A 13,926-nucleotide genomic window follows, 5' to 3' on the forward strand; every position below is an offset into this window, starting at 1 on the left:
TCAAGTTCTCGCTGTTTTTCAAGACGAAAGAGCACGTAAAGGATTCGCGCTTGTCTAGTGATCAATAGGCCACCAGTTCGCTGCGCTGTCGGCCTTGACGGCTACTTTTTCTTTCACCGCTGTATGCACAGACTGGTGCACCTGTGACGTGAGTGCATCACCGCTAGTTTACTCGCTTTCCACAAGTGTTGCATTATGGGGGAGTGTACATTTGAGATAATCATTCGCACGTAACATCCTTCAATTCCAAACTTTTACGTAAAATTTACAGCCCAGGAAGAAAACCTTAATGAACGCTACTGCTATATTAAGTCACGTCGTCTCGACATGCGTACCCGTGTGCACACAACAATGAATACCCCAAGTCCGGCGGGTTATGCGACAACTTATCATTGCTTGCTGCTAACTTGCGTTCTTGGCCGCATTGCAGGTCTGCGTCTTCCTATGCGCTCCTTCCTGCATTCCTCGCCCAGTCGGGAGCAGCCAATGAGCAGCAGCCATACTCAATATATCTGTTGTTTTTCTGCTCTAAGTAAGCATTATTCAGAGGTAATAATTACATTAATTATACTCTTTCCCGTACCGAGAAGCACGGACAATTGGGGTGTCACTCGTATCCGCAATATATCGGACATGAAAAGAATGATCAACACTGCCGACTCAAGAGACGCAAACAATTAGCTACTCTGCTTGTATGAAGAACTTCAGTAATAATCCGCAAGAAATTATTTCGACGAAACTCACTTGAATCGAGCCGCCACTGACCAGGCTCTAATTTTAGCTTCCCTTTTAAGTTCTTGATGACATCTGCGGTTCGTTAGAATGATCGGAAAATTTGATTATAAAGTTCAAATGGCTCTGCATGAGCTCATGCGTGTATTGTGCGCGAAGAACTCTCGAGCTCTTCTCCATCGCAGATACAGAAAAGCAATTTCGTCTGAGGCAACCTGCTCGGGGTCAATTTATTAATTAGAGTTGGTAGCCTTTGAATAAAATATGCAGAAAGTAAGCGTAAGTTGATTATAGCGGCAGAACTTCTTTTCTCCTCTAACAAATGCGCCGTTCCGAACATTTCCGTTCTCAGTGAGCAAAGAACGCTCGTGGCAAACATTTCTTTTTTGTTTATTGGCTGCGCAAATGAATGAATAGAATGCTTTTTAAAGCTTCATGGTGAGCAGGCTCGTGGCCTGGTACCGGATCGATATCCCGAGAATAAAACAACCCAATTTTCGCTTCCGAGAGAACAGGTACATCCGTAGAACAAAGCGGAAAACTTATTTCAGCGAAAATGCTTTTTGCATTTTGTTTCCTTCAGTTTTGTGAGCGTGGCCTTTCACAGAAATTAGCCTGCAAGCGGAGTAAGAAAAGTGTCAGTGCTGTGGTCTGTGGTTCGCAGTTAGAGCCTTATTTCCAACACGCCACGGTCATAGATTTTCGGCTGGAACATAGGTGGATAGAGTGCAAAGAGTGTTCATGATTTTGTTCACAGCGCAACAAGAACGGGAAAGACGAAAGTCGAAAGAGTAACACAAACGAGCGCTGACTATCAACTAGTTTTTATTGAAGAAAAGAAGGGGTATATATAGAAACACTTATCAAGCACACACAAGCAAATGCGTAGCCGATTATAAGAACCGCGCATCCTGTTCCGACACGGCGATAAGGTCACACGCGAGATAATGGAGGCCTTTTATATTCACCAGAAAGGCAGTTTATGTAACAGCAGCCCTTCCATTGCCTTATCCGAGAGGGAATTGAGGTATCTGAACTCCCACGTGCCTTCCAGAAAACGTCTGTGTGCTTGATAAGTGTTTCTATATATACCCCTTCTGTTCTTCAATAAAAACTAGTTGATAATCAGCGCTTGTTTGTGTTACTCTTTCTTCTACCGTCTTTCCCGTTCTTGTTGCGCTGTGAACAAAATCATAACTCGCCCAAATTTCTTCCTTGCAAAGAGTGCTTGTGCGAGAAGATTTGCCAGAGTATCGGCTGCAACAAAGCACGGGACAGAGGATTCATGCTGGCGCATGCTCTTTGCGCAGGTTCGAATGCTGCGGTGAGGTCATATAGAGGCTGCGATGAACGATCGCTTGGAGAAAGGGAAGGGCAAATTTCTTATGGCGAAAAATGAGGGAGCGCAACCATGAGACGAAGAGAAGGAAAACAGTGAGGCGGGCGCTTATCACTACACGAGAGATCAGGAGGCAAGGAGTCGCAGAGCGAATTTATGAAAGACGGGAGCCTGCGCAACGCAGCATGACGAGCTGGATAGTGCTTCCTATCTGGAAAAGAAACATTGCAGCTAATGCATTTGAAGGAAGCCAGGAAAGCGACGGAGAAGTCGCAGGGGGAGAGGTGAGGTATGTGTGTGTGTGTGGGGGGGGGGGGTGGGGGGGGGGGTTGTCCCAAGCAATGCGGAGAGCCAAAGTCTGCTCTGAGTTTAGACATTTGATCGTAACCTCAAAATTGTGAAAATCTTTTTCCGTCCAAAAATTAACACCTGATAAGAATTGACTACGACATGGCGGAAAAACAAAGCAAATCAAACCGATAACAGGGATGGATTCTTCATTGTCTGTGTGTGTGTGTGTGTGTGTGTGTGTGTGTGTGTGTGTGTGTGTGTGTGTGTGTGTGTGTGTGTGTGTGTGTGTGTGTGTGTGTGTGCGTGCGTGCGTGCGTGCGTGCGTGTGCGTGCGTGCGTGCGTGCGCGCGCGCACGTGCGTAAAAGATGCTGTAAGCAATGGCCTTAGCCATTGCTTACATGCTTACTACATACTAGCAAACTGAAGCGAGCTCGAAACAAGCCGTTGTGCGCTTTGCCCTTTGCGCGCGGCTCGGTTCTGCTGAACTGAAGCGTCTGATCTCCTTCCAGATTTTGCGCACCATTGCATAAACTGGCGTCGCCCCCTCCTCTTTTGCCGGTTGCAGCTAAATCCGAGCCGCAGAGTGTTCGCGATTGGCTCTCGCAGAGTATCGGCGACTGTTTGCTCCTTTGTGTTCGCGCCATTGCGCCACTCATCGCTCTTTCAGGTTTCTAAGCCAGCAGCGTTTTCAATCTCCGATGGCTTCAAATAAGGGAAACGAGGCGAAGCCGACACGCCAGCGGTTTCAAAGAGGATCGCATTAGTTGTTTGTTTCGCTCGATCTCCGCTTTTTTGCGCTCACGGCTCGCAGGCTTGCAGGACGCGCCCGAGTGCGCCGCTTTATTCCTTTCTGCACCGCGGAAAGCGCAGCGGAGCGGCGGCGAAGACCCGGCCAGAGAGCGCGTGCGGCTGCGCGTCGCGCGCACCATCCCGGACCGTTTCCGCTGGCGTTTTTCGCGGTTTTCGACCAGCCGGGTGAAAATGGCCCCACGCGCTGACCCCGCTGCGTCGGCGCCACGACAGCACTGGGACTTTGGTGCGGGGCCAGCTGACGCGAACACTGAGCTACGCTAGGCAGCGCATTCCATTAGGCTTCGTCTTTTCGCGCCACTGTTTATTTGTTTATTTTTATTCACTTATTTACCTACATACTGCAGACCACGGTTGGGTCTAGGCAGGAAGGGGACATTCAGAAAAATCAAAATTAGAGGAACAAAATTACATAACAGCCACAATAATATATCAGAAATAATATTGTAACGATATCAAACATGGTCAAAGAACACAGGTCAGATTTTTGGGTGTTCATAGGGTTGGGTTTAAGTTTCCTTATGTTACATTTGATATGCGGCCAAATTATGCAAGCCGATTCGAGCTTTGGCCTAATCAGAGTATTACAGTTTAAGGGCTCTAAGTTAGGAGAGGTGCTTCCAAGATTATGCCTGAGATAACAGAGCTTACGGAATACGAGTGAAAAGATACTATTAAAATGGGAGTTCCAAGTAAGGTTTATTAGTAGGTTTTACAGCTAAGTACGCCGACGTGGTGCTCGGCTGCTGACCCTAAAGACGCGGGTTCGATCCCGGCCGCGGCGGTTGAATTTCAATGAAGGCGAAATTCTCGAGGCCCGTGCACTGTGCGATGTCAGTGCACGTTAAAGAACCACAGGTGGTCGAAATTTCCGGAGCCCTTCACTACGGCGTCTTTCATAGCCTGAGTCGCTTTGGGACGTTAAACCCCATAAACCAAACCAAACCAAACCAAACCAAACCAAACCAAACCAAACCAAACCAAACCAAACCAAACCAAACCAAACCAAACCAAACCAAACCAAACCAAACCAAACCAAACCAAACCAAACCAAACCAAACCAAACAGCTAAGTACTTTACGGGCGTCACATGCCGCACTGGGGATGATCCTTGCTTATATACGCACTTCAGTGGGTTTTCCTTTTCAATTAAGCGAAGAGAAACCGTTTTCTCTGTATTCAGTCATGTCGCGAGGAAACACATACAACTAGGTTCGTCTTCGTTCGCCAAGATACGTATACAGCGGTTGTATGGATTGCATGCTCGCCTCGCAGTCTAAAGGTGCTTGGTTCAATTCCCCGCACCTTGGGAAGAAGTTTTTATTTTTCTTTGCTGTAGACGTCACTATCTTACGTTCTCTTGGCGACGTCAGTCGAGACCATGGTGACGTCACTGGGGTGATTCTCGGGCCACTGCTGCTGGTCAAAGTTGGCGGGTTTCGTTGCCGATTAGTCATATAAAGATTTCGCATACAACGGACACATTTTCCGTAGCGTTTCCTCTCCTGCGGAATTAAGAATAAATGATTAAGTGACCACATCACTGACCCTGCCCAGTAGCCACTCATTTTCCGAGTGGGTCATTTATAGGCGGATGGCATGTGGCCGCTGTTTCTGGGGCTTCTGGGCTGCCATCGGCGTGCTGATTCTCTTGTCAGGTGATCACTGGGCGTCGGGTGAAGCACAGGATCCCCGTGAAAGGCGGTGATGTCAGGTGACGAAGTCATTTGCTTGCATCGGCGGCCCGGCGAAGCCGCTGACGATACGCCTTCTCCTCTTCCCGCAGATCCCTTCCTGCCCCATGTTTCCGATTCGCAACTTCTGCGCCAGAAAACACGCGCTCTAATTCCTCCGTGTTGTCCCCCTCTCCCCTGTAGTCTTACTCGGCAGGAGGAGGTATCCGTGTGCCGGATTCGGGCAGGGGCGGCTCTGACGCCATCTGTCCGTCATCGGTGGCGCGACAAAGATTGGCCAGCAACTGGCAGGTGCCCTCAATGTGCAGCAGCAGCGGACATTTGTGATGTGTGGCACTTGTTGTGGACGTGCCCAGCAACGGCTCCCATTAGAAAACGGCTCCGCAGGGAGGTGGGCTTGCGGTGGAACCGCGAGTGGGATTAGGAGAAGTGAACTGTGGCCGGCAGCCTCTGGGACTACGTCAGCGAAACTGGTTTTCACTCCTTCCATTAAATTTCTATCTTCTGCATCCCACTCTTCATTTTTCTTGTTCTCCTTATTTCTCAGTGCTTGAATATCCATTTTCACGCAGACATACAGGCATCTCTTAGGAGGAAAATCAGTGCGAAGGGCGTGCAGTGATGGCTGTACAAAGATCAGGCGGTAAAATAACACAGATACTGATAAACGCCGCTGAGAAGATTTTGTTCATAGTACATGCTGCATGGCGGTGAAAAAATGAGAAAAATTCATCCTTTGAGATATACCTTATTAGATGACATCACATGCAGAACAACTATTAGATGTACACACTTGTAATTTGGGCACTACTGAGGTAAGGAAAATTTTCTCGAATTAATTGATAGTGCTAGGTGAAACTGACATACAGGAGATGATATTACAATTTTTAGCCCCGGTAAAATAAAGTCATCAGTGGGCGTGGGGTTAATTTTTTTTCCGATGGTAATTCGGGTTTGTTTTCTACGAGGCTGCGCCTACAGTCATTCTTTCCTCTGGCGTTTGGTCGTTCTAGGACGCTTTTTATACAACTGCTATGGCCAACGGCGTCCTTATGAAAATTTTCCGCACTGATTGTTTGCACGCCCGTTCCTCCTCCTTTTTTTCCCGTTGTGCACGGTGTCTTCCTTTTATTCTTGTACCGTACGCAATAGCACTTTTTTTTTTGTTGCAAAACCGTCGACCTTCTGAGATATCATTGGAGAGACGAGTCTGGTCGAAATTAGTCAGTAGTCATCGTCTACGATGTATTTCTCTGCAGTGGGCGTTGCCTTGGAACGTTAAGACCCATTAGCTCCGGATCACTGGCGAGGTTTTCAGTATAGTATTCTTACTTTTACATACATTCGTGACCTGTTGTCACAATGCATGCATCGTTCATAAGAAGAGCATCGCCGCACCTCCTCATGGGCAATATATCGTTCTTACTTCAGTGTATAATAGTGGCTGCAATGTAGCAGAAAAGCGACATACCCTTTCTCTTATAGCTGTTATCCAGAGCATTCAGCCGCTACAGAAACTGTTAGAACGCTGTCGTAGGGGTATCAACTGGCTTTAATTTCAGATATTTTGTGATCCCACACAGAGTGTCACGGGAACACCTCATGCTTAGTGGAACCGCTTAGTGGAACTGCTGCGCCGCCTCTGAGAAATTACAGTAACGCCCCATTTCACTCCGGAACTAAACTGCTATGACGGCTCTAAGCCTCATTAAATAATATCGCAGAACCCTGCCTTTGATTCTGGCCTCCTTATTACACTGTCGGTGCAGCATTGTGAGGAGCATATCGTATCACCATGTGGGCAGATGTTCCGCAAGGAGCTACCTAGCCAGGGACCGGAGTGAATAGCCTCATATGCCAATAAATCACTCTTTAAGGTTTCCCCTCACAAGCCCAAGTGATAATTATCTTTGCCCTTAAAATGCTCGAGCTAGACGAAACAATGGCTGTCGACCACGACGCTAAATGAATCGCCCTCATATTTTATCGGCCATGAATACCACAGACGCAAATCCGCACTTTCAAGCGTCGACACTCAGCAAGCACTTGTTCCTCGCCAAAAAAGACAAGGCAGGGTGCGCTTATAAATTTTTCGGACTTATGTTTCTTCTCGAAAAGCGACGTGAGTGTCCATCAACATTTTATCTTGCCGCTTTTGATAATCAGGCTCGTCTTCTTTATAGGAGGGGACCGGGATTCAGAATCTCTTGGAATATCTCCCAAAGGCACTGCCAAGGAAGGTTCTACTCCTTTCGTGCATGAAACCTGAATATACAATGCGCGTATTGCATTAGGGGAACAAGCTCGTTAAACTACTATGCTGCAAGTTAACCACTGTGGCTATGCCATCACGGCAGCTTCAGCAGCACAAGAAGGAACCTGGGATGCTCTTTTTCTTGCCATCGTGTTGCACTAACTTAACTGCCAGAAAAAAAAAAACATGAGAAATCTTTTTCACGCGAAAGCTGCTGGTCGCTTGAAATAATAAACCCGTTGAAAGTTTGGTTATGCTCTGACTATGTCGATGATTGGAAGTGGTAGAAGATAATTATAAGCCTGTGCTAATCACTCATCTGCGGACAACAGCGAAGAAAGGCAAAAAGAAATACATGAATCATTATGATTCGCATCGCTTATTGGCGTTTCTGTAAGGAATACCGAGTACAAAACAAACAGCTGCAATTAAGTAACACAAACATGCTTGGAAGCGCTTATAAAGTGGCTAAGAGCTGCCAAACTTGTACGTGTTGTTAAACTCTTATCTTTGGACTGCAAGCCATAGTTTTTACATGTCATACAATTAAGGTGGTTTAGTGCGTTCAGAGGAAACCCCCAAGGTGGAATAAGTTTCAGTTAAGAAGTAAAACTCATAAGTACCGACATCAATGCAGCCTTGCGGCTAGAGAGGAAAGCTACACAGTTTTATCAAAATCTTCTCAGCTGAAGAAAAATTCATCCGGATCCAAAGAACAGGAAATGCTTTAGAGGGGCGGTAAAACTATGTACTACAGTCAAAATCTGAAGAGTGTTGGTGTTTCGTGCAAAGTTCTCTGTCATCACGGTTGACTACTTTCGATGGTGTAATGTGTGGTTTAATGTCCCAAAGCTATGGGCTCTGTAAGACGCCGTAGCAGAAGACTGTGAAGTATATCACCTGGGGTTCTTCAACACACGCCGGCATCACACGACACACCGCCGTTTATGCCTTTCGCCTCCATCTTAATTGGACTGCAGCGGCCGAGATTCGATCCCGCAGCCTCGTAATCAGCAGCCGAACTCCATAGTCGCTCAACCAGCGCGGCGGGTTTGAGCGTCAAAGGTGGCTTGCTGGTGAGAGATAAATTTTTCCGGTGGAGGCGCACCCGCCGGAGGACCTTTCTACCTGGCGAGGAGGTTGTCTAAGCACCTCCTCTCGGGGCTGTTGCAGACCGGTTCCGCTGCCCTTTCCACCGCGCTAGCGCCACGTGCACACAACAGCCCAGCGAATAATGGAGCGACGTCCAGGGAGCCCTCAATGGAAAGGCCTATACTGCTAACGCAGTAAACGCCTGAAGGCTTCGCTTCCAAGAATTGTACCACGTGACCACCAGAAGTACTGGTCGCCCCCACACGTTTAAATGATGATTATCTATGCCCTCCGGTCTCGAAGCGCCGAAAATATTATTGAAACAAAGAGCCGCAATAACTCTGAGCGACATAAGGCGAAACAGACAGAAATTCGCTACTGGCAGTTTTGTTGAGTTGGCAGTACCGCGTTGTTTCATCACCTTCTGTGGCTCCGGGTCCTTGCTGCTCTTCATTTCCAACGCTAACTGGCCTACAGGTCTACCTGAACACAGCTAGCCTAAGGGGAAATACAAGGATGCCGCGTGCTTTATTCTTTCGTTTGAACGACATGAATTCTTCAAGAGACATATTCAGTGGATGTGAAAGATACTGCGAGTATTTTCGTACGTCGAAACTTATGGGCGAAACTTGTTTGCCATGCTTGCACATATGGGAACACATTTCAATGAACGGTGCGCCAATTCTTTGATAGTACAAGCACTGACAACTCCATGTGTACTTTCCGAGCCCCGCTTCTCTGGGCCGCAGCGACAAGTGTTGTCGCTGTAAGGTAAAGCACCAAGCGCAGAGGAACTTTGGTCCCCGCGTCTGCTCTTCTTGCAAAACTTGTTTCGGGCTTCGTGCGTATTTTCTTTCTAGTGACACTTCTCTGCCGTGGCCTCCTAGCTGTGACCGCCAGGAACGATCGTTAGCAGGCGTCTGCCTGGCTTCCCCGTTTTCTTTTTCACCGCAGTGCTGCCCCCGGAGGACCCGGTCATTAGAGGGCTGCGGACCCAGTACCAAATTGGGGAACTGGTCAACCTGACATGCTCCTACGGGCCGAGCAAGCCCAACGCGTCGCTCACCTGGTACATCAATGACAGGAAGGTAAACAACCAGCAATTCGCTATCTGTAGCCCGATAGGTGCAGCTATGTAGAAAATTTTACGGGATATGGTGGAGCGAAAAAAAAATATTGCTGCGGTTCTCTGTTACTCACTCCATGGAGCATATATGTACCCTCGTGTTTCTTGGCTTTTCAGCGTATTTATGTTTCTGTGAGTGCGCGAAAATTAATTTTTTTTTGAAGGAGCCACATCTCGTGCGCTTCTGTCAATAACTGTATCAGTTGTTCCTAAAAAGTGAAATATGCGGGAGAGCCTGACTTTTGTCAGAAGAACTGCCGTTGTCTTTTTTGGTTTCAGAAATTACGCACATGAACAAACACTTAATTCTCAGATGACGCTGTTTCGTAAAATCTTGGGTTTAAAGTGGTATTTCGACAATCTAAACATTAGTTATTGAATAGGGCAAGCTGTCGGGCTAGTTGGTGATGCATCGTTTTTGTCAGCGTAGCAGCACATGGACAGAGCAGAAAAAAAAAACACGAAGACAAACAAGTGCTCATTATTGATGCCAACCAGCCAGTAGCCACTGTCTCCATGTCATTTTCGGTTCGAAAGACTTGAACCGAAGTAGCATTCACCAGTGATCTTTGTAAGCCCGTGTTACATAAATAAAGCAAGTTGCGTGTAAGTTACAACGCTACAGCCTTTCGCAATGAGAGGCTGCCGACATGACAGTTCACTCTGAAGGCTTTGTTTTTTACAGCGATAGCTGTTAATTCCTGGTTTCGTTAGATCCTGGCGGAGTCCCTCCAGCTGGTCTGCATAGAGAAGGGATGGAAAGGGAAGATAATAGGGATCTATAGGCCAGGACGGAGAGAGACCCACCAGGAGTATTTCAAAGACGTCTACAGGTCCGACCCTCACCGCCTCCTGCAAGCGCAAGCGTTTCATGGCCTTTCTCTTTGGGCGGATGTTGGCCTCCGGCATAACTTTCGCTGCACTGACGTTTCACGCAAGAAAGAATAAAGTAGCTGAATATTCAGCACTTCGTGCTGCCCAACCAGATGGCAACCGTCCTGGGATTTTTTAGAGGAAAAGCTTTACTTCTCGGGGTACAGCTTCCGATTTCGATGTGGATGAGACAATGACCTTCAGTTCCTCACGAGGTCAAACCGAACTTAACTGCGTGGTGGTATGGCCCAATTTGACCTTTGACACTGAATATTGACCGTTACCCTTGGCCTTGACCTTGACATTTGATCTGAGACAGTGGAGACCATGCTTAACAGAGTTTTCGCTCGTATGACTAGGTTCAAGCCACGTTGAACCTCGGCCATTTTTTTTTGTCGTAGTAAAAGCAAGTTTCCTATAACACGAAAATATTATAGCACGCAGCGGATGCGCGGTTGCCGTGCGTAGATCTCAGACTTCAAATATATTTATATGTTGCTGGATGTTGACAAGGACTGCGTAGGAATATTCTTTTCACATGGAGTCAGTTAACCGAAGCAGAAGGCTGCCAAGTATGAAGACTTTTAGTCAAAAAGTAATTGCTCATTAGCCTATACTTCAGCCCAGCCATAAGGCTGTAGTGGAAAGCTACGCAGCTTTCGCAGGAGCTTCACAGTTAAAGAAAAATTCGATCAAGTCCAGGAATCTAGCCCGGTACCCCTGCGTGTCTGGGGCTGCTGCTCTGCCAACTTAGATAACGACAACCTCTTGACTATGGTTAAGGCGAAGCCGAATTTATCAATGACTCAACGCGGGAACGGTGTTGATTAGTATTTAGCCATCAGTTAATTATTGTATTGGTGATCACACCGAAATTGAAATTTGAGCCGCCGCGGTGGCACAGTGGTCATGGTGCTCGACTGCTGTCCCAAAAGACGCGGGCTCGATCCCGGCCGCGGCGGTTCAATTTCTGTGGAGGCGAAATTCTAGAGGCCCGTGTACTGTGTGATGTCAGTGCACGTTAAAGAACCCCAGGTTGTCGAAATTTCCGGAGCCCTTCACTGCGGCGTCTCTCATAGCCTGAGTCGCTTTGGGACGTTAAACCCCATATATCAAACCAAACCAAACCCAACCGAAATTGAAATTTACTTCAACTTGGGGGTACTCACTGAATACATTGCGCTATGATAATAGTTATTGCTTGTTTTTGTAGGCCCTTTGCGGAAACGAATACTAGATTGTTTGGAGCCTTCGTAAGACCCTATTATACTGTTTCGAGATTGATACAGAAGTAAGGGCTTATTTTGCTTATCGTTCTTAGCGGCGCGTGCGTTCATTACAGCGTTTGTTAAAAGTAAAAAAAAAATCACCTCATTGGGCACCGATGATGGCATCTGGCTGCGTAGTGGGTCCTCAGTAACGCGTCCAACGTTCTCAAGCTGTAAAGGCGGAGGATGAGTGCACGTACTCGTACTCCGCTTAACCATGCAATCATCCGCTATCCGTCGAATCCTCCCTAACCATGCAACGAGTCCACTCTTGTCCTCTCACTTCCCGAGATCTCGAAAATAAATATTTGCGCGAAATAATTAGGGTACGCTTAATAAACAGTTTATGACATGCCTGCCTTCTGCCCCCCCCCCCCCCCCTTTCCCCCTCCCACCTGTGTCTCTCTTTCCTAAGGTTCCTACGGGCAGCGGCGAGCGTGTGGAAGAGGGTGGCGACCGGGCGGAGGGCGAGGAGGAAGAGGGCCTGTGGCAGGCCCACTCCCGTCTCTGGTTCTCGGCGCAGGCCAGCCACCTGTGGCACGGAGCCATGGAGGTTCGCTGTGCCTCGCACGCTGCGTTGCCATACTTTGTGAGCAGCGAGGAAATCACCGTCAGGGACTACGGGAGCACCGTCGACGTGTCCGGTGAGCCCGGTTCACTTACCATGACGCGGTGCTGTCGTCATTGGCAGTAATAATTTGTTCCGGCCGGCTGCTGATCTTAAGGTCGCGAGTTCGAAACCGACCGCGGTGGTCGTTATAGAAGCGTAATTGAGCGGTACTGAACTGGACGGGCGCTCTGGAAACAATGCAACACCAACTAGTCCCTCAAGATGGTTTCTACGCTGCGGCTGTATTTCGATGGAGGCGGAATATAAAGACGCCTGTGTGATGTGCGATGTCAGTGCACGTACAAGAAACTCCGAGGGTCTTCAGAACCCTTCATAACAGCCTCCAGCGTCCCCCATATCCCATGTGTCCCTTCGGAACCTTGAACCGCATGATTCACAATTTACTATTTCGATAGCTAGGGCTCTTCATATCAGCATAGTCGTTATTTTTATGCTTATTATTTATTCAGTCACTCTTAAGGCTCGCACAAGGAAACAACATGTCCCCAACAGAAATGTGGGGCAGAGTCATTTTTGTGCAATAACTGGGAATTTAATACACAATGCCTTCTTCCCACAGAGAGAAATTTTAATGTGTGGAAAAGGTGGAGAGGGCCTTCTTCACAGATGTTGGCAGTATTTACGGAATGCATAGTGGCGTTGCCAGGGGAAATAAAGTTTGCCTGCAATACACAAAGCTGCTTATATTTCACTGACTGAAGCCTTTCCGAAAAGCACGAACAGCCAGGGATATTTTTTTGGAGGAATCGAGCAGATGGCTATGAATGTTTACCGCCTACTCATTTTTCAATTCATCTGTAGTCACACTGGAAGTCAGAGACGCATCCAATAGTATTGATTTTACGGGTCTCCCCCAACCACAGACTGCCGTTCGTTACGTTCAGTTACGAAGATGTGAGTCATACGACTTCACGTTATCCGGGAGAGGCTTCACATGGCAACACTAAGGAGTGATCACAGCAGATAGGGCAAGGACGAATCGCTCTCCATAAATAGCCTTAAAGCTCTTGCGCAGGCTAGACAGCTTTGGAAAATGGCCTCAAGGAAAAAGAAAAACGAACAGCCGCACTGAAACAAAAAAAAAATGTGTTGTCACGGGCAGCATTTGTGGAATTCTAGGCCCGAGAAGCTCTGAGTTCCGGTCAGCACGGGAAGGCGGGCCGTACGGGCTGGGGCATCCGTCCCGGACTGTTTACAGCGGGCTTTGCGGCGCTCCTTTCGTGCGGCATCCGGACCAGCGGATGCGCTCATAGTCGGCGGATAGGGGATTACGGGAGTCGCCAACTTGCGCGAGTGGGGACCCTTTGGGGGATATAGCTGCGGGCACGCGAGCAGCCACCGTGCTCAGATGGAACCAAAAAAAGGAGACGACGCTCTTGTGGGCTAGTAGCTGTCACCAGAGAAGTAATCGCATGTAGGTGGAGCTTCCATGGCTTTTTTTTATTTGTTGGCACAGTGTACGAGCGTGCACCCACGCTTCTGTTCATTCTCCCGACTGCAGGCTCGATTCTTCTCCACTTCTTGAGGATGAGAGGAAGGAGGATAAACGCATAAATGAACCACTCGGATTTCGAAAGACAGTAATACATAAAAATGGCGCCCCAGCCGCGAAGTGTGCCACGAGGTTTCTTGAGATCCCCGCGTCGGAAAAAGCGTCCGTGAGCATCCATCATGCGATATTCGCAGGAGCGTTTGAGAGCAAAAAGATCGCTGTTCGCAGTGACCGGGGTCAGACGTGAGTGGAGAGCGCCGAGCGCCCTCGCTTGTGTGACAAATTTCGGAGCGGGGCAGCTAACTTTGTATTGAAGGACTGCT

General features: G+C 48.0%; 1 protein-coding gene across 1 annotated transcript in view; it reads left to right on the forward strand.

Moving 5' to 3' along the window:
* Positions 1-13,926, forward strand: part of LOC149340036 (cell adhesion molecule 1-like) — a 120,112-nt gene that overhangs the window by 90,051 nt on the left and 16,135 nt on the right. The window contains exons 4-5 of the mRNA XM_089550628.1: positions 9,168-9,301; positions 11,896-12,124. Coding sequence (XP_089406754.1) covers positions 9,168-9,301; positions 11,896-12,124 — 363 coding nt within the window. The remainder of the gene's footprint in view (positions 1-9,167; positions 9,302-11,895; positions 12,125-13,926) is intronic.

Source organism: Amblyomma mixtum, chromosome 6 (genome assembly GCF_055824585.1).
Source record: "Amblyomma mixtum isolate Tamu chromosome 6, ASM5582458v1, whole genome shotgun sequence".
Lineage (NCBI taxonomy): Eukaryota > Metazoa > Arthropoda > Arachnida > Ixodida > Ixodidae > Amblyomma > Amblyomma mixtum.